The sequence below is a fragment of the Podarcis bocagei genome (assembly GCF_964188305.1).
Source record: "Podarcis bocagei genome assembly, chromosome: 5".
In the NCBI taxonomy this organism is placed as follows: Eukaryota; Metazoa; Chordata; class Lepidosauria; order Squamata; family Lacertidae; genus Podarcis; species Podarcis bocagei.
In genome coordinates this window covers 79894257-79921095 of record NC_138129.1, presented here as the reverse complement: position 1 = coordinate 79921095, position 26839 = coordinate 79894257, and the positions used below count along the sequence as shown (strand labels likewise).

General features: G+C 43.8%; 1 protein-coding gene across 1 annotated transcript in view; it reads right to left on the bottom strand.

The window, feature by feature from the left end:
* The window catches only part of SLC30A7 (solute carrier family 30 member 7), a 33784-nt gene extending 7124 nt beyond the window's left edge, over positions 1-26660 (bottom strand). Inside the window, exons 1-9 of the mRNA XM_081195052.1 lie at positions 26383-26660; positions 25722-25823; positions 20322-20435; positions 18268-18355; positions 16570-16696; positions 14654-14815; positions 11941-11991; positions 10244-10379; positions 28-118 (exon numbers count right to left, since the gene is read on the bottom strand). Coding sequence (XP_081051178.1) covers positions 28-118; positions 10244-10379; positions 11941-11991; positions 14654-14815; positions 16570-16696; positions 18268-18355; positions 20322-20435; positions 25722-25823; positions 26383-26462 — 951 coding nt within the window. The 5' untranslated portion in view covers positions 26463-26660. The remainder of the gene's footprint in view (positions 1-27; positions 119-10243; positions 10380-11940; positions 11992-14653; positions 14816-16569; positions 16697-18267; positions 18356-20321; positions 20436-25721; positions 25824-26382) is intronic.
* Positions 26661-26839: the final 179 nt, after the last annotated feature.

Here is a 26839-nt window from a genome sequence, read left to right as displayed (position 1 = left end):
AAAACTTATGGAAATATTTCAACTTACTCTTTGATAGCATTGAGGCAGACTGCTTTCTAGGGAAGGTGGAGTTCGCTGCATCAAAATTCCAATGGACTCTCTCAGAAGTGGAACGACACTAGAAAGGTTTACAGAAGTCATCTTAAAACCGACACTTTTTTTCTTTTAACAAAGCATGCAAAACTATTCTTATGCAACACATGAGAAATAAGTACCTCCCAATCCTCAACTCCAAAAAGAGATTTTGGTGGCGGGGGGGTTAACCTGCCTTTTCAAGCAGTGCTGTAAGGGAATATGACAGGGGACAAGAGGGTTTAAAACAAAAAACGTGACGAATTGAAACCAGGGCTGTCAACCAACAGAATTCTTTTTCCAGACAAAAAAAAAGTGAATGAGAGAAAGCCAGGACTTTTGATTTGCTCTAAAGCTTTATTCTCTAAAAGCACATGTCTTGCATTAGGAAACCTTTGGGGGACAGTGGTAATTTTGATGAAAATGGCTAAGCCGCTCTTAGCCCACAGAATATAATGGGGCACAAATGTATAAATCTACAATTATAACTGTTGTTGCGTATTCCAACAAGAATACTAGTAGTATTCTACTTGCAGTACAATATTCATATAGGCAGCTGGTTTAAGAATAGGTTGAATAAATTCAACAACCAAATGTATCCCTATCATGTTTTATGACTTTCTTGATATTGTATGTTGGGGCTGGAACTGGTCTGTGACCGAAATAATAAAATTCAATTCAATTAAACAACAACCCTACCCATAGCAGTTTTTAGGGCTTCCACCGCATTGTAATCCTTACTGACAGAGACCAACTAGTTGTGAGCTGCAGGAAGTGAAGCCATTTGCTGCGTGCGTGCGTGTGTGTGTGTGTGTGTGTGTGTGTCTGCAAGACAGCCATTGGAAGGATTCCCACAGATTCCCCCAAAGACTGGGCAACACACTCATCATCCTGCAACCCGAGTACGCAGTTCGGATCAAGCTCATTTCAATCTCTGGCCAAAACAGTAAGACGACCCGCCACAATGACATGTTTTCATGGTCATCGTAACCATGGGAATCGGTTCAGAAGCCAAGCCACGGGCACAATGCATGCAATCAAACGGGCCCTTGTGAAAGAAACATGTCACAGGTCACACACAGTTTTATCAAGAACTGTGCAAAAGAAAAGAATTCCCCATTGTTGCCGGGGATTGGATATATAAGCCCCAGGGGGAGAGAAAGACTAGCTGCAGAGTGTTCAAGACGCTACATAAATAATGCCAGAGGCCGAGGGACGGAACGTAAGCGGTTACAGAAAGGCTTCAGCTTGCCCTGGGGCAGCCAGGGAGATCTCCCAAGTTCCTCGGACAATACTGCTTCAAAGGGGGTGGATGGAGTGTTGGCAAAGCAGGGACCCAAGTAATGACATGCATTGTGCATTTAAAAGTTTGAACTTGCAGAGCTTAAAAATACACTTGCGTCCAGAGATGGTTTGTCAAGAGCAAAGGAAGGCATGCAGTGCAAGCTCATGCTTCTGTGACTCTCTTGCTACTTTCCGTAAAAATCCAGAGTTCAGGAAAATATCGTATCTTTACACTTCTAATAAATAAGCTACTATTTAGCAGACCAACATTATTTCCTTGCGGGGGGCGGGGATCAATGCCAAGTCTATCAGACAACAGCCTGTGGCTCAGGGACTTTCTAGAGAATAACTATGGGGTAAGAAACACCCCAGATACAAGGTCTGCAGGATCTTCCTGAAATCTATATGGAAGAAATGATTTAAAACACACACACACATTGTTGATTCTGCAGACCCAAGATCCATTACAACGGTAATTACAATAGCCATAAAAATGTAGAAGAAATGCAAGAGACATTCTTGTCCTTGCGTCTGGCTTGGGGAATGTTTTTCTTATGATCCAAGATAATAAGGGCGGGAGGGAGGCGAGGAGACCGACCATAAAACAAAATTACTAGGGACTGGTTCAGCCATAATGAAATGACTTGTCGAAAACAGCCAGCTGTGCACTTCTTGAAATGAGACAACCCAAGGATTTGAGCAGAGCTCAAGCTGCAAGCATTTGGAAGCAATTAGAGGCTTCTTCCGCTAACTGCAAAAGCGACAATATCATGGAACGCAGTAAGGTCCCATGGTGAAGGTGCCGGGATAGCCAAAAAGCACAAGTTCCCCTGCTTAGGATTTCTTTGGCTCCAAAGCATAAGTGCCATCTCTAGGGGGCCCCGGAGGGCCCAAGGGGCACCCATAATCTGGGGCCCCAGTCGGCACCCCTGCTCCAAAATGAAGATGTACTAGCTGACTGGGGGCATATTATGAATCTTCAGACACCAACTACCTTGTAAACGGGAACATGTGCGTGTCTGTGTTTTTACACATACTGCACAGCATACCTATAAGAAATGAAGATATCACAATTATCAATCATTTTGAATACCCTCAAACCTTCAATGGCACAGTCCATATTTAAGTGCTAGCCTGCGTTTTCTCTCTCTCCATCTTTCCAGCAAATACACCGAGATCATTACGTAAGAACCAATAACTGTATTGATGGTGAAATAATGAGTGTGGAAAGAACAAAAACTTAAGGCAGAGATGAAAAAGCCTGCAATACGCAGCTTCTTCCATATATATCTAGATATAGATATAGATATATAGATATAGATATTCCTTTTTGAGCTGGAATAAAAGAGAGAGAGAGGAATACCCTCCACCCTGTCTTTGAACTTCATTTGAGTGCATTAAGTTTGAGGAGTGGCTTGAAGGCTCTTGACTCAAAGTTGAATCCCAATGGCACCTTTCCCAGGCACTTTGGGTCCTCCACAAACTGCTGCTCACTGGCTGTGTAGCAGAGGAAAATGCCAATGATCCAAACTTCCAGGCCAACAGCTCCAACTTCTTGGAGCCAGTCCCAAAGTATGTTATATCCACACCTTAAAACAGCCAATTAATGCTATGGAGGAAAAACATTCCTACCATCACTTCCCAGGCTGAAATAAAGACCACATTGGAGTCTACTAGACACCCCTAAATCTCATGGTGGGCTCAGGAGATCCTCAGACTCAGGCTTCCCAACCCACAACACACTGCACACTGAGCTGTTTAATTTTAGTTTTAAGCCCACTTCGGAACAACTACAACACAGCAGTCCTTAAAAGGAAATATTCAAAAGGAGCAATGGGAGGAGAGGAACCAGAGGAACTATTCCTTTTAGCAAGAAGGTTACGAGATTCTCAATGAAAACTGTGGAATCATCAATTCAAGTAATTTAGGAAAACTCAAAAGAAGTTTTTGCTAGATGACCTCATAAGCCTTTTTCCAAAGGTCTGTGGCGAAGTGTCGCCGCAGGAGGAGAAACTGATGTCAGTCCATCCTACTGCAAACATTCACACAGCTATTGAGTAATAAATTCCCATCAGAGGCTGTGTGGTTTGAAATTAAAATGTTTGGTATATGTATTAAAACAAACACCGGGAAGAATGTAGACAAAAAGTCAGGCGGACAAACAGCAATAGTCAAATAAAAGCCTAAGAAACATGGCTGGAAAACTGCGGCTCGCGATTCTGAATCAGAAAGCAAGCAAAGACCATAATTTGCCAGATCAGATGCAACAGAAAACTATGGTATGGTGGAAAGGTGAGCACACAAGGGTAAAGTCCTGCATGCAAAACAAGCTAAAATCTTCATGGTGGGTGTTGGGGGGAGTATAATGGGCAATATCTAATATTTACCACTGAAGATGAGACTTCCTTCATCTTCAGATTTCGGGAGGGGGCTGCAGATGGAAGAGTGGGAAGTCCATTGTGCAAGCTGGACCCCCTTGGATGTTGCCCACTGGGTTGTTTTTTAAAAAAATGGAGTCTACAGTAGATACAAATAGGAAACGAAAAACCAAGGAGAGCTCAGCAGACGCTTTCCCCTTTCTTTTAAGGAATGGACTACAGTGGTACCTCGGGTTACATACACTTCAGGTTACAGACTCCGCTAACCCAGAAATAGTACCTCGGGTTAAGAACTTTGCTTCAGGATGAGAACAGAAATCATGCAGTGGCGGCGCAGCGTCAGCAGGAGGCCCCCTTAGCTAAAGTGGTGCTTCAGGTTAAGAACAGTTTCAGGTTAAGAACGGACCTCCGGAACGAATTAAGTACTTAACCCGAGGTACCACTGTATTTAAAACTGTCCTGGGTAAGATTTCTACCCAGATTTCTTAGGGAACTTCCTGCTGGTCAATAGGAAGGGAGCGATAGAAAGAACATGTGAAAGAGGGGGAGAGAAAGGGCAACCTGGAAGAAGGAACAAACAGGTATCAAAGTCTCAAAATTTAGTAGCATCTGAAAATCTAAGTCGGAAATACTTGACTGACCCATCTACTTTGGGGGACGCGGGATAAGGCACAAGATTTAATTTTCTTTTGCAACTTCAGAGTAGTGCAGTGTTTCAAATACTGAACTAGCTAGCAAGGGCTGGAAACATTTACATTTGTATCTAAACCATTTCAGAGTCCATCTACCTTGTCCAAAAATGTACCATGGAAATTACACTTGAAATACAGCCACTTTTGTAAATTAAGAATGTGCACCACCATTAAGGTACATCATTCAAAGGCTTTATTTCTTAGCCCACTTAATATGCAGCACATTCATTCTTCCAGCTCGGTATAATGCTTAGCCTTTGGTGTTTCCGCATCACCATTGTGGCTTAGACAGTGGCTTTCTTGAGAACTCTTGATTAATGTTATTCTGTGTCACACAGCGAATCCTATGTACATAGAAGATTCTAGAGCAGAGCCAACATTCTGACATCTTTGTTGTGTGCTTGGAAGCATATCTATTTTTGTTTGGAAGGAACTACATGCCTGCATAAATCACTGCGGTTCTTGGAAAAGATTAAATTGCAATCTGATAACAAGTTTGGTTGTTTTCTAGGGACAAGCTAAAGGACAAAAATAGTTTCTGTAACTTGTAAACTTTTAGGTAGGATGTTAACGAAAGATCTTTGACAGCCATGCTTAAACTCAACCATTTTCCATTAAACTTTTACAAACAATAACGTGCAGCGTTTTTCTTTAGTTTTTAAAATATTGGGGCAATGGATCAGGGACCTTGTTTGAGACAACCACAGTTTTCTTTGTAAGCATGCTTATGAAGAAACCCTCCGTTTCCCCTTCTGAATGAGCTGCATTCAGCTCTGCACATTACCCTGACTTATATTACACCAGCCAATCAACTCCAGTATTCACAAGTGGGGATGGATGTTCAAGCCCCACACTGGGGAAAAGATTCCTCTACAATTCTATGATTCTGTGATTCTACAGTGAGACATTTACACTAATTTGACTTTAGTAGAGAGCAGGTGGGCGCTGTGGTCTAAACCACTGAACCTCTTGGGCTTGCCGATCGGAAGGTCGGCGGTTCGAATCCACACAATGGGGTGAGCTCCTGTTGCTCTGTCCCAGCTTCTGCCAACCTAGCAGTTCGAAAGCACACCAGTGCAAGTAGATAAATAGGTGCCACTGCAGTGGGAAGGTAAATGGTGTTTCCATGCGCTCTGGTTTCCGTTACAGTGTCCTGTTGTGCCAGAAGCGGTTTAGTCATGCTGGCCACATGTCTGTGGACAAATGCTGGCTCCCTTGGCCTGAAAAGCGAGATGAGCACCGCACCCCATAATCAAATTTCGACTGGACTTAACCATCCAGGGGTCATTTACCGTACCTTTACCTTTGCTGAACCTGTAGTAAACTGGAAATGAAGTGCTACATTGACAAAAAGGAGAGCTGCCACTGTTTAATCCCTTTTCCTTTTCTTTTTTGGAGGCAAGTGTAATACTGACCTGATCAGCTCCAATCCCCATTATCAAAATACAGTACATAAAAATGTGAGACTGCAGTGAAGCTGAAAGCCACTTCACATGTACTTTTCCTTCTTTTTTGCAGTAGAACGCACCCACCAACATCACCAATCTACATGCATGTTCATAGTGTTTGGTAATACTATTACAAAACCTAACACTGGACATGCCATCAGAGCTCATTCCCCTACTCATTCTCTGCAGGATGTGCCAATATGTGCCATTACTGGCCAGCAATATTCTTCTCCTATCTAGACAAGCCCTACACAGGACTCATGGATCACTCTCTACTAAAGAAAATAAACGGACACCATTCACACATAGAAAGCAGCAATGTTCAGACACAAGTAGGAGAATATTTCCGTCCCCCATGATACTCCACTGTTGACTGGAGAGTCACCATAATCCAACCTAGACTTCAAAGGGAAGATCTGTTGTAGAACTGCTGGACTAGGACTTACTAGACTGGATAGCTTAGTTGGTTAAGGAAAGACGTGTGGATCCAGAATTGGCCTCCACAGTCACTTACGGACTCACTGTTAAGATCCTGTTCATGGAAGACCATCTTACTCGGCTACGAGTGATCGAAGAAGAAGAGGCTGATAATGCCAAAGTTGCAAGTTTGATCCTGCATATTCCTGCACTGCAGCAGGTTGGACTAGATGATCCTGGGATCCCTTCCAACTCTACGATTCTAATAAACTTCTAATAGTAAATTCAATTCTACTTTATTCAGACTTAATTGGGTCTATGGACTTCTTTCCTACTAAAAGTATTACAACAGAGGGGGGGATACTATTTTCATAGTACAGTGGTGCCTCGCAAGACGAAATTAATCCGTTCCGCGAGTCTCTTCGTCTAGCGGTTTTTTCGTCTTGTGAAGCAACCCTATTAGCGGCTTAGCGGATTAGCGCTATTAGCGGTTTAGCGGCTATTAAAGGTTTAGCGGCTTAGCTGCTAAAAGGCTATTAAAGGCTTAGTGGCTTAGAAAAAAGGGGGGAAAGCGGAAAAAAATCTCAAGACTCGCAAGACATTTTCGTCTTGCGAAGCAAGCCCATAGGGAAATTCGTCCTGCGAAGCACATTGAAAAACGGAAAACCCTTTCGTCTAGCGGGTTTTCCGTCTTGCGAGGCATTCGTCTTGCGGGGCACCACTGTACAGTGGTACCTCGGGTTACAAACGCTTTGGCTTACAAACACTTTGGGTTACAAACTCTGCTAACTCAGAAATAGTACCTCAGGTTGAGAACTTTGCCCCAGGAAGAGAACAAAAATGGTGCAGCGGAACTGGGAGGCCCCATTAGCTAAAGTGGTACCTCAGGTTGAGAACGGTTTTGGGTTAAGAACGGACCTCCAGGACGAATGTAAGTTCATAACCCGAGGTACCACTGTATCTGCAACTGTCCGTGTGTCACTGTCTATTATTATCTCACAGCCTTTTGGCCCAAGACTTGACATTTTTCTCTCTGGATACTTGCCGATTGGAGATAACTTTTCATGGATATAATGGAGTGGGCTCTAGCCCATGCAAAGTGTGTTCTAGGCCCCTGTAATTTGAGAATTGTTTTCATTTTATAACAGTAATTAATATCGGAGTGGGACATGCCATTAGCCTTAGAATTCCGAAGACATTGTTTAAAGAACCGCACAGCAACTGACATCCTTCCGCATACGTACAACCATAATACAGATATTGCCCGCTTGTTGCGCAAAAAGGCCATGTTGCCTCATTTCCATGTTGCATGACACAAATCTGGCCTGGAGCCAAGGCAATGACACTGCACTATCATAAAACCAGAACTTGGGGCTGATAGCTGGTGCTGATATCTTTTAAAAGAGCCACAGAAACGTGATTCACAAGTCAACAGAAATAAGTCGGAATTTGCTGCCATCAGCTTTAGACCCCCCCAAGTTTCAAAATGTAAAGAGCTGGGGAGGACTATAAATCAATGAAAGCCAACGCTGTCAACGGGATTCAGATTTAACGCCAGGAACTTAAGGTGAACATTGGGCCTGGGTTATTTTGCAGTGGTGCCTCTGATTCAGAAATTGCTTCCAGGAGGCAGAAGTGGTGTTGTCCTGCAGCCAAATTTCACCCTTCTCCACCACCTCCTATCCATACACCCTTTCCCCAGCAGCTGGCTGCTTGCACTCTCTTGCGCTACCAAGAAATCATCTGTGCAGCATGCTCATCTCCCAGAAATTCTCACTTCCAGGTCAGAGAGAAACAAAATATTACACAAACTCGATTTAGATGCTAAGGTTGTATAAGCTTGAGCTGCGACTCTGCTTTTCTTCATTACCCTTGTGGAGTATTAAGGATTATTCCTAACTAAATACAAGTAGAGGTAAGAAGGCAAAAGAAGCCACGTAGAGAAAATACACATTTTGTGCATCTCAGGTTATCAGTTTCCATCTTTCAGCAAACATGTAGTTTTCACACTGAAAACTATGTATTTCACGTGCAAAAGATTCCCTTTCCCACTTAGAAATGCCTACAGACAACAGTTTTTGTATGGTACGGCAATGAATAAAAAATTAAAAACAAGTTCTTGAGCCTGATCTTCAAAAGCTAAATACAGTGGTGCCCCGCAAGATGAATGCCTCGCAAGACGGAAAACCCGCTAGACGAAAGGGTTTTCCGTTTTTGAGCTGCTTCGCAAGACGATTTTCCCTATGAGCTTGCTTTGCAAGACGAAAACGTCTTGCGAGTGTTCCGTTTTTTTCCGCTCCCCCCTTTTTCTAAGCCGCTAATAGCCTTTTAGCCGCTAATCCGCTAAGCCTTTAATAGCCGCTAAACCGCTAATAGTGCTAATCCGCTAATGGGGTTGCTTCGCAAGACGAAAAAACCGCTAGACGAAGAGAATCACGGAACGGATTAATTTCGTCTTGCGAGGCACCATTGTAATCAGTATAGTCTTCATTTGACAGAATGGAAGACAATTTTGTTCATAACCTCAAAAGTCCATGCTCGGATTAAATTTGAAAGAAAGGGTACTAGCTCAAGTATTCTACTATCCAATAGCCCCACCTTTTTTGAAATCTCTTCAAGAACACACCATAGTGCTGAGGTCTTCCAAAGGTGGAAGATGGCATGGTAGAAGATTCCATGCCTCCCCAACAGGAACACTGACAAAATTTGTGGGAGAAAGCAAAACCTTTCAAAAAGGCTTAAAGTGAATTTAACACGCGAAGCCTTCATCGCTGACTCAGCCCACAAATGCAGATATAAGACGGGTAAATCAGGGAAACCACACATCTAAGACAATCGCCCCAATATATATATTTTTAAAGAAAATTGCTTGCTCCCCTTCTCGCATCATGTAGGAGCTTAGTTTTAGTGGGAGCACCCAGCAATCTATACACCACAAAAGTGAAATACAAATTGTTAGACTCAGGCCTACCCATATTGGGCTCTATACACAAAGGCCAAAGTTCTCGTCCAAAGAAGTCGTTGAAAGCTCCCTCTATTACCATCTTAAGACAGGAACATTGCAGACAACAGCTTAGACCCGAGACTGCCAACCTATTTTGGTTCATGGGCAGGTCTGCAAACCGGAGAAACTGCCGCGATCATCAAGCACAAATTGCAACCTATTCCATTGGGTCCAACAGAATGCTTCTTTCAATCCTAATTCCAGCACGGGGAGAAAACCCCATGGTTGCTTTGGAAACCCTCTTGCGGGCATATCTGTGCCCGTGGGCATCACACTGGCAACCGTTGGTTTAGACTCCTATCCTCACTCCGAAAGCTTTTTAAAAAATTGCTCCTAACATGCAACTTAATGAAGAGTTCTGCGTGACTGAAAAGTCTGAATGCCTTGTCAGCTTCTATTCAGAACCGTTTCTGAAAACTATGTTACACAGCGGAACACTTTCCCGATTCAGAAATCCATTGCTGCGTGGGGTACTTTTTCAATAAGCTTGAGACATTCCACCACCAAAGGCAGCAAGAAGCCTCAGAAGACAACGACGGATATTGAGCAGCTTTTTATGAGAAGTTTGGCAGCTGAGTTTGGGTGAAGACTACACTGCGTGCCAGCCAGCAGGACTCCACTGAATTTGAGGCCATTCTTGTCCATTTAGTAGTACAGTGCATCGCTTATATAAACAACACACAACGGAAAGATGCTTCACAATGGGGGTCAGAAAGGCCATTTTGCAAGCCTAAAATACGCAGAAATTACATGCGCACGCAAGATTGGCTGCTGACAGGAGAAAGTTTTAGGTGTGAAAATAAATGGCTAAACGATGGGGGAAAGGGGGAGAGGAACAAGTAAGCGAGAAAGTAAACGGATGCTGCAATTATAGCAATTGACAATCAAGGCTGCAATATTTGCTTTAATTCCAAACCCTAGAAAATGACCACCCATCCCAGCACTTACCTTACTCCTATAAGCATGGCTATCAGCATCGAACAGATAGGATCAGCTATCATTAAACCGTAGTTCTGCATCAGTAACGCAGATATGATTACACCAACACTTCCAAGTGTGTCAGCAACAATATGTAAAAATACACCTACAAACAAACATACGTTAAGATCAGAAAGCATATTAATGTATGTTTTTTAAACGTAAATTTCAGTAGGCCTTCAAATAAGTGGCACAGCCGACAATGGATAGCAGACAAACAGTTCCTGTGTAAATATTTACTATGATACTCATAAAAATACAGGACATGCCTATTATCACATTACATTTGCAGGAGAAATCTGTTACAGCAGATCTCAATTCCATTCTGCAAAGGTGGTGTCAAAAGCTGTGAGCCACAAGTGGAATCCATACTGGGGCTTTTCCCAGTTTCTAGAAGATGCTGTGCAGGGTATTTTCCCATTACTCAGACAACACAAACAATCCAAGAAGTGGTACCCATGCCAAACATACTATGGAAACAGCTCCTTCATATGATCAGGAACATTTTTACAAGAGGAGTTGCCATTTATTTACATTATTTGTGGGTCACCCTCTAACAAAAGTCACCTGGGTGACTCACACGATGAAAAAAAAACACCCTATAATAAAATAGGTTCTTTCCTAAAACAAAAACAAAAAACTGTAATAAAATAATACATAACACTAAAATAAATTTTCACTACTTGTCTATATACCAGTTTCCCAAATGGTTACATGTCCCCTTATAGTACGCAAAGCATAAGGAAAATCGTTGTCACAAGATCAAACTTGAACTTTTTGCGGAGCAATAATTTTTCTCCAAATTAATAAAACACCAAGCACGATTAAAAACCCACCGCTGATTTTTATTAGCTGAAATGTTTTAATACATTTTTATGAGCTGAACTCGAAGAAAGCTTTGCCAGAGGGAAGTTCTGCAAAAAACCCCAACCATTTATGATCCCTTCTGCATTTCAACTGCTGAAAATACTTTTTGTGTGCCAGCAACAAATTCTTTTTCCAAATACACTACTTAAGTTCGTATATAAATATAGGCAAGTTACACAAATCTGAACAAATGTCAAGCCACTCCATTTCAATGATATGTAGAACCTGTCCCAAAACTAAGCCTAGGGATCCCTCTGCTGGTAGCCGAGGGCATAATCTCCCATGAAGGATGGAGCAGGACTTGAAAAGCTTATCTGAATTGCGTTCTTACTTCATTTTTTAAAAAGCAGCTGCTATCTTTAACTGCTTCTGTCTGTCTGATTTTGGGGGCACATGGATGGAACTGGAGGGAGCAGAGGGAATCAACAAAGCTTTCGTTTCTCCATGTTCTGCTAACAGCTCCCTACACCAGATCAAAGCACATTCCATCAGTGCAAAGTGATGCAACTCACAACAACTGCTCCTTCCTGTTTCCTTCTGAACACAATAGGACATAGGCTAAGTGAATTCTCGAGTATGATGTAGAAAAATAGGGGTGGTTGGCTTTTGCTGCCCAACTCCCCAAGGGGCTGAGTCCCCTAAGTCCAGGATCGGTCAGAAAAGAAATGTGTTTCCTCATTGTTAGTGAACTTCAACATAAAACTTTTATATATATAGTTTTGTTTCTTCCAGATTCGCACTATGCTATTATTGCTTCATTTCCACCGACTCTGTTTTAGCACGCTCTGTTGATAACATACCTTCTAAAATCTGTTTGCTGGATCCCGCAGCCAATTCAATGGGATGATTATCTGTAAAACAGCAGGAAGATAAAACACATTTATCCTCTCAATGTTATGCGAGTTTCTGTTCAGCACTGAAGTTCTCTTTCTGGGATCGTATTATTTGCCGCAACTGCTTATACAGCATCACCTTCTTAATCAAATGGAATTGGAAATCCTTTTTTAAATTAAAATAAAAACTGAACCTAGAATGTTTTTTTAAGTGAAAGTATAGAGGAAGGAGTGAACTCAATGAATTCTCCAAAATCCAAACTTTCCAAGCGATTTCATGTTAGGTTCTGTTTTGAGGTGACAGGAGAAGAGAAAGATGGAAGAAGCAAATTAACAACGCAGGCACAAGCCATAGAAAGCTCTGTTGTCTGCCAACTTGGGACATAATGTCACGATTTCCAAACAATGGGTCGTATCTAAGTGCAGATTACTATTAGGCTGAGAATCCAGAAGCAAGTCAAACACGGCCAGAACGTGTAAAGTTTAAGGCCTTAAAAACAATCACTTAGAAATCAGACATGAATTATCTCATATTACAGGAGTCCAAATTATTCTGCAGCTAAGCCACTGACGTTTTAATTACCTGTTTAAAAAAAAAATGGGAGGCTGAATACTAGACAATAATTACTCAACATCTACACAGCATGATTTTTTTTAAAAAGATCCTTTTCAACAACCTTCCTTCACTGTCAAAAATGCAATCAACAATTCTGTTATTAGCCTACGCTTCCATCAAGCTCAAGGCAACATACATGGTTGTGTTGCTGTCCCCACTCCAACACATTTTATCCTCACCGCCAACCTATGAAGAAGGCGAGGGTGAGAGAGGTCTACTGGCCCATGATCACCCCCTGAAAGTTGGCAAGAAAGTGATTCTGAGACATTGTCCTCCTTCACCTTCAATGAAGTTGAAGAAAATGTTGCCATGAGCCTTAAAATAGAACTGATGCCAGTCCCCATTTAATCTGGATTTGAATCAGTGTTTGTTTGTTCTTTTCAAATGATAGCAAGCAGCTTCAGATACAGATTTGCAAGGATCCATTTGAATAAAAGAAGATTTCTTCTGCGTGTAAGTATACACTTGTGTATTACTATTATTACTATAGTAATTACTAAATTACTATTATTTATTAATTTGTTAGTCACTTTATTTTGCCCAGAGCAGCCCAAAATGACTTAAAACCAAACAGACAGACGGACAATAAAAACCCTACATATATACATTAAAACCAAGAGGGAAAAGAAATACATTAAAAACACCCCATCCCCTTCTAAAAGGCAACAGATAATTAAAGGCCAAGGGCCTGGTTATAGAGGAAAACTGATGCCTAAAGATATATATAATGATGGCTCCAGGTGAGTTTCCCCTGGGAGATCATTGTGTGCTATTAAGAGCACACCTACGCACCTCTGAGTGGCATACACATGTACTGTATTAAACAACATCAAAATTTAAATAAATACATACATATGGCACATAGTTTCTATTCACAGCAATTTCCCTTGGGAGCACACACAGCAAGAAACATAATCATGTGCACATATCACAAGCAACATGGGATACTTACAATCTCTTACATATAAAGGCTGCAGAAAATGTGTTAAATGGTCAGAAGGCAACATTCAACTGTTTACATATAAGTCGTACCTTGGTTTTTGAACAGCTTAGTTCTCAAAGGTTTTGGCTCCCGAATGCCACAAACTCGGAAGTGAGTGTTCCAGTTTGTGAACTATTTTTGGAAGCTGAACGTCCACTGGGTCAAATCTATGTCCAGGGCAGCTGTTTACCAGCTCCATCTGGTACGTAGGCTGAGACCCTATCTGCCTGCGGACTGCCTCGCCAGAGTGGTGCATGCTCTGGTTATCTCCTGCTTGGACTACTGCAATGCGCTCTACGTAGGGCTACCTTTGAAGGTGATCCGGAAACTACAACTAATCCAGAACGCGGCAGCTAGACTGGTGACTGGGAGCGGCCGCCGAGACCATATAACACCTTGAAAGACCTACATTGGCTCCCAGTACGTTTCCAAGCACAATTCAAAATGTTGGTGCTGACCTTTAAAGCCCTAAACAGCCTTGGTCCAGTATATCTGAAGGAGCATCTCCACCCCCATCATTCTACCCGGACACTGAGGTCCAGCACCGAGGGCCTTCTGGCGGTTCCCTCACTGAAAGAAGCCAAGTTACATGGAAACAGGCAGAGGGCCTTCTTGGTAGTGGCGCCCTCCCTGTGGAACGCCCTCCCATCAGATGTCAAAGATAACAACAACTACCAGACTTTTAGAAGACATCTGAAGGCAGCCCTGTTTAGGGAAGCTTTTAATGTTTGATGTATTACAGTATTTTAATATTTTTTTGGGAGCCACCCAGAGTGGCTGGGGAGGCCCAGCCAGATGGGCGGGGTATAAATAATAAATTATTATTATATTCTTATTATTATTCTGTGGCTTCCTACTGCAGCCAATCAGAAGCCACACTTTGGTTTCTGAAGCTTTTGGAAATCGAAGGGACTTCCGGAACTGATTCCATTGGATTTCCAAGGTACAACTGCACAATCAATGTTATCTTCCTGCCCAGAAAAGTCAAGAATCTTGCAGCGCATCCATGCAAGGGTTCCACAATGAAGACGACACAACATGTGCATGTGTATCTGTGAGGCTGCTAGGTCATATACACTTACCATGGCAGCAATCTTGACTCTGCGAATCCCCATGTCCATGGCTGTGGTCATGAGAATGCCCATGCCCATGTCCATGCTTGGAATCATGGCTGTGCCCGTGTCCTCCATGACTGTGCCCATGGCTTAGAGCCCCATTAAACAGGGAATGGCTATGTTCATGCCCTGCAAAAAGAAATTTGTTGGAGTGACTTCGAACGCTTCTGTGTATTGTCATGACTAATACTAACTTCTCAGGGTTACCCCTGTAAAGTCATTCCTGTGTGATGAGGAAGGGGCAGCCTTCTTAGGTTTAACAAATGTCTTTGTAGGTAGCTGCAATTTTAAGTCTGAAAACAATGAAGCAATAATAGCTTCTTTCGATTGTTCAATAAACATGACGGAAATGGCCAAACACGTTTCGGTGCTTGAGGCAGAAAATCTGTATGGCCGCTAATCCCCATTGTTAAAACAGAAAACCTGTTGCTCCAAAATGTTTAAATTAACTTATAAAATAGCTTTACAGTAAAAAAAAGTATTATATTTCTTCTCAGTTGATGCATGTATCACAGAAGAGGTATTGTCATTTTTTTTATTTTTCGTCCCAGGAGGGGATACCCTTAAGGTGGCACATACCATAAGGACTTATATTTCAGTCAATTAATTGATCAAAACTATTGTGATCACCTAAAAATGTGCCCTTGCTCAATCTAGCCAATTGACTAAGGCCCAGTTTCAGACGCAATTATCATAGAGCATAGGCCAATAAACCAATTCAGACAACAAAGGGAACTGTGGTTTAAAAAGCTAGGATAGATGCACTAAAGCCAGGATTGCAAGGGCTCATAAGCACACAGCTCTATCTTAGGCTGATAAACCATGGCTTGAGAGAGTCATGCCTGAACCTGCCCAAACATAGCTCTATTTTACACTAGTTCAGAACAAAGCCATAGCTAAAGTTCATATTTCTACACAATAGTAGTTTCATCACAAGCTATCGCTTATTTAAGCACTACAGTTCCCCCATGCATGATATTTCCCATCATTTGCATATTTCCAGATAGCAGCTTATATGCTCCTTGCTAAATTTAAAGCAATACTACATGCCGCATATTAAAAATTCATTTCACATATTAAGTACAGACGGCAGTGAAAACCAGTGAGTTGTAGTAGCATACTATATAGGACTTAATGAATTGGCCAATAAAAACAACAAAGCAGGTTCTGATTCTTAAAATGTCATTTTAAGACATTTTTTACACCGGTGTTTTGCTGGTGCTAAGGAGGCAAGGCCTTCTAGTGGCTCTCTAAGCTATGGAACAACTCTCTCTTTCTCCTGAAAAATCCAGTGGACATCAAAGGTATTCCAAGGCTTTTACGATGCTGGTGAAGGGTGACCAGTGGTTGCTGATATTGCAGCATGAGAGGCACAACACAGCTGTATAATGAGTGTACAAGACATCTCACTGGAACTTTGCTGTACGACAGAACGTAGTACTGAGCCATCTAGTGAAACTGGAGACAAAATGATTGATTAAAGGCCGCTCCAGATTGGTGTTTTGTTGGAAATGCATTCTGCAGCATGTCACTGTTGAAATAATAGTGCGCTGGTGGTAGATTTATACTGGACCGTCCACAAATCATTGCATTACTATAGGGCAGCAAAAATGAGACACCCCAACCTCCCTGTACCCCCCAAAAAACCAACCTCAGAACATTTGAGGTATAAAAAGTTTCAGGATTTAAGGAGGACGTTCTAGTACATCCACTGAGCAGAAATTAAAAAGTATGTTCAACCCAAAGCTTTTTCAGGCACAAGCAAAATTGAAAGTGGGGTCGTGTCTGACTGCCCCAATAACATCATGAGCACAAATCATCATGAATGCGTAATAAAAGGGATGCCTGGAGAGGCCCGTAAGATTATTGTTTGAGCATCTTACCAGAACCGTGAGAGTGGCCGTGTCCTCCGTGTTGGAACACAAAAATTCCTATCAGGTTTACAAGGAAGCCGAGTATAGAAACTGGAAGAAGTCTTTCATGATGCACGTCAGGAGGTTCAAGGGCTCTCTGCGACAGGGAAGCAGAAGGTGTGAGTGCAAGTCATTTACAACATCCACTTATAGAACATTCTCAGGGTATCCTACATCTCAGTGCTCTGTGAAGCATCGTCTGCATCCACACATAAGGAGGGCCAGCTGAATCAGGCCAGTGTCCTGTCCTCACAGTGACCAAGCAGATCCCCGTGGGAAAGCCACAAACAGGATCCAAGCACAAGAGGAATCATAGAATCATAGAGTTGGAAGAGACCACAAGGGCCATCGAGTCCAACCCCCTGCCAAGCAGGAAACACCATCAGAGCACTCCTGACATATGGTTGTCAAGCCTCTGCTTAAAGACCTCCAAAGTAGGAGACTCCACCACACTCCTTGGCAGCAAATTCCACTGTCGAACAGCTCTTACTGTCAGGAAGTTCTTCCTAATGTTTAGGTGGAATCTTCTTTCTTGTAGTTTGGATCCATTGCTCCGTGTCCGCTTCTCTGGAGCAGCAGAAAACAACCTTTCTCCCTCCTCTATGTGACATCCTTTTATATATTTGAACATGGCTATCATATCACCCCTTAACCTCCTCTTAACTCTCCTTTCCGGTGGTTTCCAGCAACTGGTATTTTGGAGGCAGAACAGAGCTGAGCCATCCCTTCCACCAAAGAGCACTCAGTCAAGTTGAACCATGGCTTGTTTTAATCCCCCAGGGATGCTGGCACACATTACAAAAAACCCAGAGCCTGGTTTCTCAGGTGAACTCTAGCCATGGTTTGTTTCCAACCAACTACAAGCACTAAACCAGAAATAGGTCAAGAGCAAGTCTTGGCTTACTCCTGGCATAGCACTTACCATATTTTTTGCTCTATAAGACTCATTCCTAAAAAGTAAGGGGAAATGTGTGTGTGTCTTATGGAGCGAATGCAGGCTACGCAGCTATCCCAGAAGCCAAAACAGCAAGAGGGATTGCTGCTTTCACTGCGCAGCGATCCCTCTTGCTGTTCTGGCTTCGGAGATTCAGAATATTTTTTCTTCTTGTTTTCCTCCTCCAAAAACTAGGTGCGCCTTGTGGTCTGGTGCCTCTTATAGAGCGAAAAATACGGTATCTAGTTTGTTTGGGGGGGAAAGACTGAAGAATCAAGTCAGCAGATGAAGCTGCCATGAATGTTTAGTATGGATACAAGCTGCTTGGAATATCTCGCTTGTGCTACATCGCTCCTAATTCTTTCTGGGGATTGCACCACTATTTTGCCTTTCTGAGAGTAGAAGTGTTGGCTGCCCATAGCCTAGCCCTCTGATAGGGAAGAATGCTGTGGTTTGTGCCTGCTATTTAATGATAATGGGGCTAAAACTGGGCTGTCTCAAGTCTTGTGAAAAGATGGTTTGGGGATGCATTTCCTGCATTTGGAGGCACTATTGCACATATTTCTTTGCTCTGGCAGCACTGGTGCTATTGACTTTAATGTCACTAGATGCAGGCTCACAGTGTCATGCAAACCAGGTCTCTGGCACCAACTTCCAAGTAAATAACCACAGGACTGAGCTGCACAAATCAGTTTATTTATCAGGAATGATTTATAGCCATCTTCATAACATACCTCGACACCTTCAGAGAAAATGAAGAAGGCTGTGAAGATCAGAAACAGACCGTTGACAAAGCCAGCTAGTACCTCTGCTCGAACATACCTAGAAAGATTTTTACAAAGATCTTAGTAGCACTCTGCATTAGCCCAAATTCCACAACTATTGAATCTTAGGTTTTTTCCCCATAGTTGAAAAACCCAGTAACAAATGGTGGCCGAATAATCTGAATAAAGTGATATTTTTAAAAAGAATAACTAAAGCAAGAATTGAAGCTAGCGCCGTGTACTATTTGCTCCTAGAATGCAAATAAGGTATACAGACTCCACACCAGAACTGTATCATCACAAAAGCCCCTACAATAAGTTTTCAAAAATGAGAAGCACTGACACACTGGATGAGAAACAGAGCCTTGAACACTGCTTTCAAACCAGCTGGCACCATTTATTGAGTGAGAAGATCCAAAAGCGCTGCTGCTCACCTGATCTGCAGGCACAACTCTCTCCAGAGTGGGTGCAGTCCCCCATTTCCTGCAGCAAGGCAACGTTCAGCTTGCTTCTTGCCAGCAAGCACCACTTTGCATGAACCCACCCAGAAAGCAGCCCTTAGCCAGTTCAAAAGCAGCACACCAGGCCCTGCTTCTCATTTGGCAGATGCTGCTCCTGGCAGCGTATGAAAGTTCATTTTTTCCTTTCCTACTGAGGCCAAAACCAGATATGCCATGTGTTTGCTAAAAATGTATTTGCCAGTTTAACTTGAATGTGTGTCAACTTTATCATAAGACTGAGTGCATGGAGGATAGCAGTAAAGCCAACTTACCTCCTCATGATCTGCTGCCTGAAGAGTTGCCTTTTCCCCACCCCACAAATCAGCTCACTTTCATTATCAGAGCTGAGTTAGGAGGAGGAAATTAAACTAGTGGGGGGCACCGTTGGTGTGGGTTTTGCTGTAGGCCTCTGCATGCTTGACTGAGCAATAGAAGTGGACCCCACATGAACATTACAGTAGTACCGTGGGTTACATACGCTTCAGGTTACAGACTCCGCTAACCCATAAATATTACCTCAGGTTAAGAACTTTGCTTCAAGATGAGAACAAAAATCGTGCTCCGGCGGCGCAGCAGCAGCAGAAGGCCCCATTAGCTAAAGTGGTGCTTTAGGTTAAGAACAGTTTCAGGTTAAGAACGGACCTCCAGAACGAATTAAGTACTTAACCCGAGGTACCACTGTATAGCCAAATTGACATGTGTGTTTATCAAAGATGTGAGCATCTGTTTTGGTCCTCAGAAGGATTTGTGCCATGTTCAGGGAAGCAGAAAAGATGATATTGGGCCCGATGTGGCCTGCCAGACAGCTACTGATACAAATCAATTAGTTACCATGAGCCAGCAAACATGATGCACATGTGTGAAGCATGAAACTGAAGAGGTCCTTCAGGCATCATGACACAAAGGTCTCATGGGCGCATAATGCAAAGCCATAGTTAGAAAGATTAGGTGGTGCACAAAGACCAAGCACTCTGACCTCACTCTTCCCTTCACCAAGCACAGAAAGGAGGCTTCGGTCTTAGCATTGCATCCAAGCCAGCACTTTCCCAAACAAACCACAATCAGGAAGCCAGGAACTAACAGGGGTGCAACCCATAGAAAGCCTTGGGAGCAATACAGCACCAGTCAGATTTTCAAGGCAACTTGTATCCATACTAAACATTCATTGTGTTCCCTAAGCAGAGAGAGCTTCGGATTTCTGGAAGCTTGCACATGTCCCAGAGAGTGGGAAAGTGTACGCGAACCAACAGCTAAACAGTCTGACAGTAATTTGAGTCATATTTTCATTAACATTAAAGGCGAAAAGTTCTCAAGTGTCTGAGACCAAAAAGGTAGTGTACATTAGACAAATTACAATAGAAATATTTACAGCCTAATTCCACCAGCCCACTTCAGTACAATTCCTAAACGCAACACTGCTCTGTTTAGATGGACTAGAGTATGCTGACATTCTGTCATCTATTACCATCAGGCATTAGAGGCAATATATAGGTTTCATAGGACATCTATGTTTTCTCTACTTACCCATAAGAAAAGGCATCATTTGATCTCCACTTCGAAATTACTGACGCTGCCAGTCCAGCTAACAGAGCAGTGCAGTCAAAGAACATGTGAAAAGAATCTGATATTAGACCTAAACTGGAAAAGCAAAGAAAACATTTGGTTAGGTACCAGAACTTATAGCATATTTGAATGCTTCAAGGTCAGTTCCATTAGCAACTCCACTGTGTGCAAGGATTGCTCAAAAGCCAGGGTTCCTTTGGAGTTTTTACTTAAAATATTTTCTTGCTAATACACATTTACATGGTATCTAGTTCATTCAAAAACTCTATCCCATCAGAACCTATTAAGAAGTGAGACTAATTAATAGATCTTATGCACAAAGCATTGGGAAAATTCAGTACAATGAACTACAAGATTAATTTATTAGCCAGGGGAAGGAATTAAATGTACTGTCACCAAAAGTAAAATCCTGGATAAAATATTTGTAGTCTATCCTGGATAAGACATTCAGATGAAATCAGAGAGTGTAACATAGCCACCAACACTTTCCCCACAATAGAGGCAAGGCAATAGCCTCACCTAGCCATTCCTAAACACCTGGAGGAGTTCGAAAATGTATGTGTTCACTGATTCATGGCAAATTATTTCCTGATCAAGCACATTTAATGGCAAGTCTTCAGCAGGTGGTAAAAGGCAGGATTAATTTGAAATTCCAATCAGTAATGTTAATGAGAGCTTTACAGTCACTTGTTATTACAATCCACTGGTGAGAAATTGCCTAGCCCATCTACATAGCTATAATGATACTGGGTTATAGTAATGAATCAGTTTTCTGCCAAAATATGTTCAAAATTACCTGCAACTGTTGGGGGTTTTTTACCTTTGATGTAGCTAAAAATAAATCCTACATTGAATCTTTTTTAAGAGGACTGGTTTACACAGTCCAATGAGGTAAATACTGTTTGTTCCTGGGGATCCAGTCATACAGATTGTAATATATGATCTGGTAGATCTTCAGATATAGCTTCCTTGTGCTAATATCCACAACTGTCACTGCTTGGAAAAGCTTCATTTTTCTAGCAGTTCAACAAGTCCCTGTTGACTGGTTTGCTTCAACACCAGAAACAAGCAGGCTCAAAAGAATTAGCAAGTTCAGCCCCAATGGTTATTTTCCTTATTATTAATCTGCGTGTTGAAACAAACCATATTCTCTGATTTATCAGTGAAGGTAGGTTTGGATCAGCCTAAGAAATAAATACAAAAGGGAACCAACTCCATAAAAATTGTTACCAGCCCACCCAGGAATGTAAGCCTGTGTCTCACACGGCATCTGAAGCAATTTGGCAAGTAAAAACTATTACTCACCTCAGGAAAATAATTACTCCTATGGTAGTTTATCCTAAATTTGGAAGCATAGCTTCCAAAACAGGCCTGCCTGGAGTGAGTCGTTTTATTAAGTGATGTTAGCCTTCCTCTAACTTAAGCTGTATTTATATTAGCATTACTCCGTAAAAGCATCTGAAGTACATAGCATTCATCAGCTGTTCAGAAACACTAGCAGAATGCATTCTTATGAAGCTCCCAAAGATTCTAGATCATTCTCAGAGGACCTTCCGCTGCCTTGTGTAGGGAGGCAGTGAGTGACCAGGGAAATGTCTTTTCTGCCATTGTACCCTGCTTGTGAAATGCTCTCCCCAGGCAGGCTTGCCTGATGCACACTCAGATTCTTTTTAACACTGTGTAAGACCATCTTATTTGCCAAGGCCTTTAAGTACCAACATTAGATCTTTTAACTGCTTTGAGTTTTACTGGGTTTTACCGTATTTTTCGCCCCATAGGACGCACCTAGTTTTTTGGGGGGGGGAAATAAAGGGGGGGATTATTTTCCCCCCAGGTGCGGGGCTGGGTCGGGGGAAGCCGGAGCTTCCCCAGCCCCCAGAACAGGCTGCTCTCCGCAAGCCATGGGAGCCCTCCCACGGATTGCGCAGAGCTACCCGAAGCCCCGGCGCGACTGCTCAGCGCGCCCGGGCTTCAGGATAGAGGCAGCTCTGCGCAAGCTGTGGAAGCACGGCGGGAACTCCCATGGGCTCCCAAGGCTTGCGGATAGCTTCCTGAAGCCTGGAGAGCGAGAGGGGTCGGTGCGCACCGACCCCTCTCGTTCCCCAGGCTTCAGCGTAAGCCTGCATTCGCCCCATAGGACGCACACACATTTCCCCTTCATTTTTGGAGGGGGGGGAGTGTGTCCTATAGGGCGAAAAATAGGGTAAATATTTCTGATACAGTCATACCTCTTGTTACGTTCGGTTCAGGTTACATCTTTTCAGGTTGCGTCCCGCAGCGACCCGGAAGTACCGGAAAGGGTTACTTCTGGGTTTCGCTGCTTGCGCATGCACAGAAGCAGCAAATTGCGACCCGCGCGTGCGCAGACACGGGTTGCGTTCCATTCAGGTTGCGAACGGGGCTCCGGAACGGATCCCGTTCGCAACCAGAGGTACCACTGTACTGGTCTCTTATGTGGTATGTTTATTTGAATTGTAGGCACTTTCTGAAAGTCTCTGGACTAAAGAGCAGAAAATAAAGACTGTCATAAAAACAAATTCATTCCCAGTGGCTCATAAAATACTTTAGTTATGAAATTGTGTGTTTCTATTTAAATTGTCAGAATGAGCTTTCCACTAATCATAACCATAATTTAGATTTAACCCACCTCATCTCTCCTAGTATTCACAGAAGACCCACCCACATGAAGCGCTATTTAAATATTTATTATGAAGATACTGTTTGCTACAAAAATAAACGGGGCTCTTAAAGACACAGTAATGCAAAAATTCACAGAGCACCTTTTAACAGCGTTGGGGCCAGACAGACACCAAGCTTTTAAATATAAAAGATACCATGAAGTCAGAGACTATATGCCTGCAAAGATAGCCTGTCATACCACAAGGTGCTAGGATGCATAGGAAGCCTAATAAAAGTTCATCATGGGGACTATTAAGGCATCTAATGACTGCTGATCATAGATGAAAGCCATTCCTGAAGAAAGCGTCAGTGAAGAGCAGCTGGGTTGAGCTCTGCTGATTGAAGGTGCCCTAAACGCCTTCAAGCAACAGCACCCAACACCCACTTCCCCATTTTGTGCTCCAGATGGCAGGGAACAACGCACAACTCCTGGGGTAATCCCAACCCACTTACACAACTTCAAAGTTTGCAGGAAGGCAGTCAGCTCATCATGCTTGCCAGAGGACACTGCCCTGCTCATCACAGTGGAATAAATACTGAAGTCAGCTTCAGGGTACAGAGCCATCACAGGAACCAACAGGTGTCTTGCATTAAGGTGCAAATATCTCATGCATATTGGGAAGCGGGTGGCGCTGTGGTCTAAACCACAAAGCCTAGCACTTGCCGATCAGAAGGTCAGCAGTTCCAATCCCCGCGACGGGGTGAGCTCCCGTTGCTCGGTCCCAGCTCCTGCCAACCTAGCAGTTCAAAGGCACGTCAACGTGCAAGTAGATAAATAGGTACTGCTCCGACGGGAAGGTAAACGGCGTTTACGTGCACTGCTCTGGTTCGCCAGAAGCAGCTTAGTCATGCTGGCCACATGACCTGGAAGCTGTCTGCGGACAAATGCTGGCTCCCTCGGCCAGTAAAGCGAGATGAACACCGCAACCCCAGAGTCGTCCGCGACTGGACTTAACTGTTAGGGGTCCCTTTACCTTTATCTCATGCATACGTGGTTTATATATTGATTTTAAGTCACAACAATTTATTTTCTGACAAAAGAGTGCCAAAGCCTTCCATCTAGAATCTTATGGCGAGCTATATTGTTGCAGCAGATACATGGTCAAATATTTCTCAGAGCTCTCTGTACTGAAACGTGTCCATGCTGTCAAAAGACGGCATGGTTCTATAACCCAACTGCTGTTCGTAACATCAGGCTCTGAACTGCAAATAACTTTACCACCAATACATTTCTAAAGGGCACCAACATGAAGAGAGCCCATGCTATTCACGCATATAAACCTTTAAAAAGCAGCCAAAACAAATAAATATTGAATAAGTTGTATTGATACTTCGTTCTCTCTCTACAGTACTGGTTAAATGCAGGAAATTCTTTCAAAGGCTTTTTGTTTGCCTGTTCCCCAGTTGCCCGTAGCACTAACACCTCCTCCTACATACATGTGTTTCTTAACACGTATATAGCAGTATGTGCAAAGTATGATATTTGTATTTATTCTGCAATATATTGACAGGTTCAGAAGCTGCCATAACTTCCCAAATTATCTGTCAGGGGTTTCTTATAGTGCTCTCTCTATCTACAGAAGGGGAAAGCCATGTGTGAACCAGCTCTTAGTCTAGTGTACTTGATTTGCTTTGATGAGCTACTGGCATCATCCATTTGGTCACTACAGTGGTACCTCTGGTTACATACTTAATTCGTTCCAGAGATCCATTCCTAACCTGAAACTGTTCTTAACCTGAAGCGCCACTTTAGCTAATGGGGCCTCCCACTGCTGCCGTGCCACCGGAGCACGATTTCTGTTCTCATCCTGAAGCAAAGTTCTTAACCTGAGGTAATATTTCTGGGTTAGTGGAGTCTGTAACCTGAAGCGTATGTTACCTGACACATATGTAATCCGAGGTACCACTGTACAGGATACAAGGACACAGCTTCTTAAGAAATAAGGGATTGATTATATGGCTTCCACAAGAGAATACAAGTGCCATAAACTATCAACAACTTTCCCAAATTTTGCCGGAGAAAAATAAAGGCCTACATATCAATCAAGAACCACCACAGCATCATTACAGCTGCAGAAGTTACGCCTTCATGAGCTAAAGGAACAGCATGTTGACATTTTGCCTTTGGCAACTTCTAATCTACAGGACCTGACCAGTTAAGGTTTCCTTATCCTGCAGCATTTTCTCCCTGATCTTACTATAGCAACCGTTCTACACAGTGTACACTACATAACTCCTCAGGAGTACCGAATCTAGCAGATCATGTACTCAGAGGCAATGGTTATGCAAGCAGTCCCTCTAACAAAAACCTTCAAGCCAGCCAAAAGGGGAGAAGGGCTCCAAAACATTTCTTTCCCCACCCCTAGTACAGTCACCTCCTCTTCTTGAAAGCATCCCTGCCTTCTTTTCTTCCTGAAGTTTAAAACCTGCTCTTAAAACAACGTGTACCAAAAAGACCGCTTCCCATAAAACAAACATTGGCAGCTCAGCCTTCCAAGGAGGAGGAATGAATGAGATAGTCCAACACACACCCTCTTTTCCCAGGGCCAATGACACTCTCAGCCATCATCACACACCCGGCGCTGGTGCTTCCTCAGCACCAGCCAGAGGGAGACGTGGCAGCAGTAGCAGCGGAGCTGAACAGGCACCGCCTCTCCCGCATCCTCCCTCCCTTCCCGGTACCTGTTGCTCCAGATGCCATACAGCAGCTCCACGAAGGCAAAGGAGAGGTTGAGGCAGAGGAAAAAGAAGAGATTTCTTGACGTCTTGTCCGACAGGATCGACCTAAAGGGTGGGCAGGAAACAGAGGAGGAGGAGAGCACGGGGGTGAAAAAGAGAGTTAGCCAAGAAGCGATGCTGGCCAGGGTCTGGCCTCTCTCAAGGGAAGAAGAGAAGCTGGTACTCTGGGACAGCTCAGTCCCTAGAGCAGGAGACTCTTAAGCTCAGGGTCCTGGGTTCGAGAGCCCCACTTTGGGCAAAATAGTCCTGCACTGCAGGGGTTGGACTAGATGACCCTGGGGGTGACTTCCAGCTGTGGTCACCCCCCACCCACGTCCGTACCAGGCTGGCTAGCTGGGAGCACCCCCCAAGCGTCAGTTACAAGCCACCCCCCATGCACCTGTATCTCCACCTCCCGACCCCCCCAAGGGGGGGTCACATCCCGGACCAAAAGGCCTGCCAAAGCAGTCTCCTTCTCCTCACACAGCGCAAAGCCTCGCCCCTTCCCCGAGGCAGCCTCCATGCTGCCAAGCCCTCATGCTGGGCTCGCCTCCGACCGCATTCCCACGCACACGCGTGAGGACGCGTGTCGGGCTGCTTCTTCCCTCGGCCTCGCGCTCCTCACCTGAACCAGCCCGAGAGCTTTCGGAGCAGGTTGAGCCTGGGCGGCTTGTACTCGTCGTCCTTGATGGACAAAGGCAGCATCTTCCAGGGTGGCGGGCCGCGCGCGGGCCGGGCGGAAGGGGAGCGGGACCCGAGGCCTGGCCTGGCTCGGCGAAGCGGGGCTGGGCGGGCTGGCGGGCGGGCTTGGCTTGGCTGGCTGGCAGGCGCCCCCCTCCCGGCCCCTTCGCGCTCGCTTCTCTGCCAGGTGAGCCCAGCAGCCGGCCCCTTCCGCCAAGGGAGACTTCCGGCACAACCGGACCGAGGCGCCGCTACGGAGCCTGCGCGGTAGGAGCGGAGGCCGAGTTGCGTCACGTGGGGCGGAGAGCGGGAGTAGAGGGGGCGGGGCTTCTCGCTCTGTGGGAGAGGCTGGCTGGAGTTTAGTCAGGGCCTGGAAATAATAATAACAACAATAACAACAA